General features: G+C 36.9%; 1 protein-coding gene across 1 annotated transcript; it reads right to left on the reverse strand.

Moving 5' to 3' along the window:
• Positions 1-329: 329 nt before the first annotated feature.
• Positions 330-2778, reverse strand: LOC107802595 (protein WHAT'S THIS FACTOR 9, mitochondrial-like). The gene has a single exon (XM_016626126.2). It carries the CDS (start codon positions 2740-2742, stop codon positions 1456-1458), a length of 1287 nt encoding a protein of 428 aa, XP_016481612.1. The 5' UTR covers positions 2743-2778; the 3' UTR covers positions 330-1455.
• Between the last annotated feature and the right edge of the window lie 371 nt (positions 2779-3149).

Genomic DNA, 3149 nt, shown 5'->3' on the forward strand with positions numbered 1-3149 from the left:
CACTCATGAATACTTCATAATTTCATACTTATTGGTTTTGTTTTTCTTCTTCTCGTTCTATTTCTTAGTGACTTTTCCACGTTCTTAAACCAACATGAGAACACAATATTTTCATATTCTTGTTAGTAAACGAAATTCCACCTGGAATAGTCAGTCCAAATTACATGCAACTTAAAATTACAATCATATGATTGAAATGGAGGAGTTTTAACTTTTACAGGAGCGTTATGTGTCGGGAATATACTTACCAAATTGAAAAATAAGATCTATAGCATAGTTGTGAGATGAGCAATATTCTATATGAGAATTAATGTTGAGGAAGAGTGTTCTAAATATGGAATATTGGAAATGTTGCAATGGATGTGTCGCCATACAAAATTAGACAAGATTAGAGATGATCATAACTCACCTTGGGCAAGTATCACATGATGTATGTTCACTCAAGATGGTTAAACATTTGTTTGATACAGACCTCCAATTTGCGCTCTCCTTTTGGCAAAGAGGGATTGCCATCATAGTAAGAATATGACCATTTCGAAGGGCACGAGTCTCCCTTCACTTCAGAAGGGACGGAAAGAGAAGGCAATCTTGATAATAGTTATCCAGCCAGAGGCCAAATCATCCAATGTAAAGACAGTTTCAGCAGCGGCTGTCAGCTTGTCGTGCATACTAAGGTTTCCTTACCTTGTTTTGCCCTGTATATCCATATAAAGACAAGTTGTACCATTCATCTATTCTTGAGCATTGCCAAGATTCCAGCAACATCTGGTCACCAACATATAGTGAATTACTGACACACAAATCCATCTATATACAAGCCTTTATAGCATCGTGCATGATCATATAAGTATCATTTACGTCTTCTGTCTCTATTGTCATATCGTTGTCCAATCTTCTCACGTCTCTAGACATTTAACTTGTCTCATCCTCTTCTCCTTTTCCTTGCTTTTGCCTCTATTACTCTATGTCAATTTCTTACTTGCACAATATAGCTAACATCACATAGCAAGTAGAAGTCAAGGCAAGGTACAAATGAATAATTTAAACACCAACTAGTAAGAACAAGAAACTTGCCAAGGAAACAGCATCCTGGATGATCCTAGTATGTGATATAGCAGCCCAACTCTACTTGTCTATGCAGACAATCCTGTTATTTCTTCCTTCTTTTAAGCAAGGATGATTGCCATCAAAGTACAAGAGTCACTTTCGAAGGCCAAATTTTCCAATCTGTGTAACGACAAGCTGTACTATTCTTCTATTCTTCAGCATTCCCATGCTTCTACAGCCGTTGGACTCCTCATTTCCCAGACACCAACATATTGCAATTACTCACAGAATACTCCGTCTGGTAACAGCCTTTGCAGCATCGTGCATAATCATAAAATTATCATTGTCAAATAATCTAGTCTTTCTATTGTCACTTTTGTCATATCTTTGTCGAATCTTTCAAACTTCTCAAGTCTCTAGACTTTTAACCTGTCTCATCCTCTTCTCATTTTCCTTCCTTTTTCCTCCTTTCAAAGAAGAAGTCAGCCGCTTCCTGTACCTAACAGCTCCAGCATTGATTGGTATTCCCCTTCTCAACACTCTGTTCATGAGACTGATGTACTTGTATCTCATTCTCATCAATGGATGCTTCTCAACCAGTATGTTCTTGTTAAATCCCTCCCTCAAAACTATAGTATGCGTCCTAATCTTATTCGACAAGTAAAATATACCCGGATGATGCACTAAAGCTTTTCTAAACCTTATTCCAAATCCTAAATAATCCCCTAAGCAATAAATATTCTCCCTCTCTGTCTTCTTTGATACAAGTAAACTTAACAGTTCATGAATCACCCCAACTGTCCATTTCTCTGCTTGATCACTATTAGGAGCCAAGTGAAATGCATCTTCATAAGGTGAAATGTAAGGCAAATTCTGCCACTCCTCAACCCAATTCCTCACTTTCTTCACCAAATCAAATCCTCTTGGTAAATTCATCGAAAACCTTATATGCACTCTTTTCCTACCCCCCAAATCCTCGCTTTTCACCCTTTTCTCCATTACAGAAACAGCTAAATCCTCCCTCCATTTAACTAATTCCAACCCAAAAACCTCACGACCATCAGAATCCTTAAAACCCATTTGACAAATCTGAAAATACTCAGGAAATTCAGGTAAAAAGCTCAACAAATAATCACGAGGCAAACCCAAGTCAAATTTAAACCTTTCAATAACATAAAAAGGAAGTCTTTTAGCTCTTGTGAGCATCAATAGCTTTGCTAATATTTGGGCTAAATCTTTACGGTAATGTGAAAGACTAAGAAAAAGGGTCTCATCATTATGTAAAGATAGTGCATTTGGAGTGAGCTTTACATGTAGAGTGGATAAGGGTACAGGAGGCCTGAAAGTTTTGAAAACAAAAGGGTAATTTTGGATGAATTTGAGAGCAGTGGTGGGAAGATTGAGTTGGGGTTTGAGAGGGGAAATGGTGCGAAGGGGTAGAGATTTTGAGGGATGTGAAAGGATTAAGTTCTTGAGAGAGAGTAATGGTTTGAGGTTCTTTTCCTTTTCTACTGCTTTATCGAGGTATGGGTCTCGTACCCATTTGATTCTTGCGTTGACGAAGGTGCGGATTTGTTGCCGGAGATGGTGGTGGATGACGGTGGTTGTGGTGGCGATGAAGCGAATCATGGCGGTCAAATTTGTGTACAATGGCCAATTTTGTAAAAAAATTGAACTAGCTAGTGACATCAGCATTTCACTTGTAACCTCTTATAATTGCGCTCTTAATTTTTAAATATTTTTAAAGTAATGAAAGACAACACAACCGGAAATTATCTTTGCGTTATTGAAATTGCTTATAACAGTAATTGGAAATCGGCCATTTTATTTTTTATCTAATGTCCCCCAAGTGACAGATATTAGGTATTTTAATCGATGGAGAATGCCAGTCAAACTATATTAGTGTTCTATATATTTGAGTATTATGGATACGCGACTCTAATGGAAAGTTTAGTACTCATTTATTAAAAATTTATATTCGACCAAGTCTATTACTGTATGTTAATTTCTTTACTTGCAGAATATAATGAACAAAACGAGCATCACATTCTAGTTATATTCTACATATCTGAAACTCACAAAACAAGTTGTAATTCAAAATG

This window comes from Nicotiana tabacum, chromosome 19, assembly GCF_000715075.1.
Source record: "Nicotiana tabacum cultivar K326 chromosome 19, ASM71507v2, whole genome shotgun sequence".
NCBI lineage: Eukaryota > Viridiplantae > Streptophyta > Magnoliopsida > Solanales > Solanaceae > Nicotiana > Nicotiana tabacum.

Bases quoted from the DNA above. Each gene is read 5' to 3' on its own strand.
- LOC107802595 (XM_016626126.2), bottom strand. From the start codon at position 2,742: ATGCTGATGTCACTAGCTAGTTCAATTTTTTTACAAAATTGGCCATTG.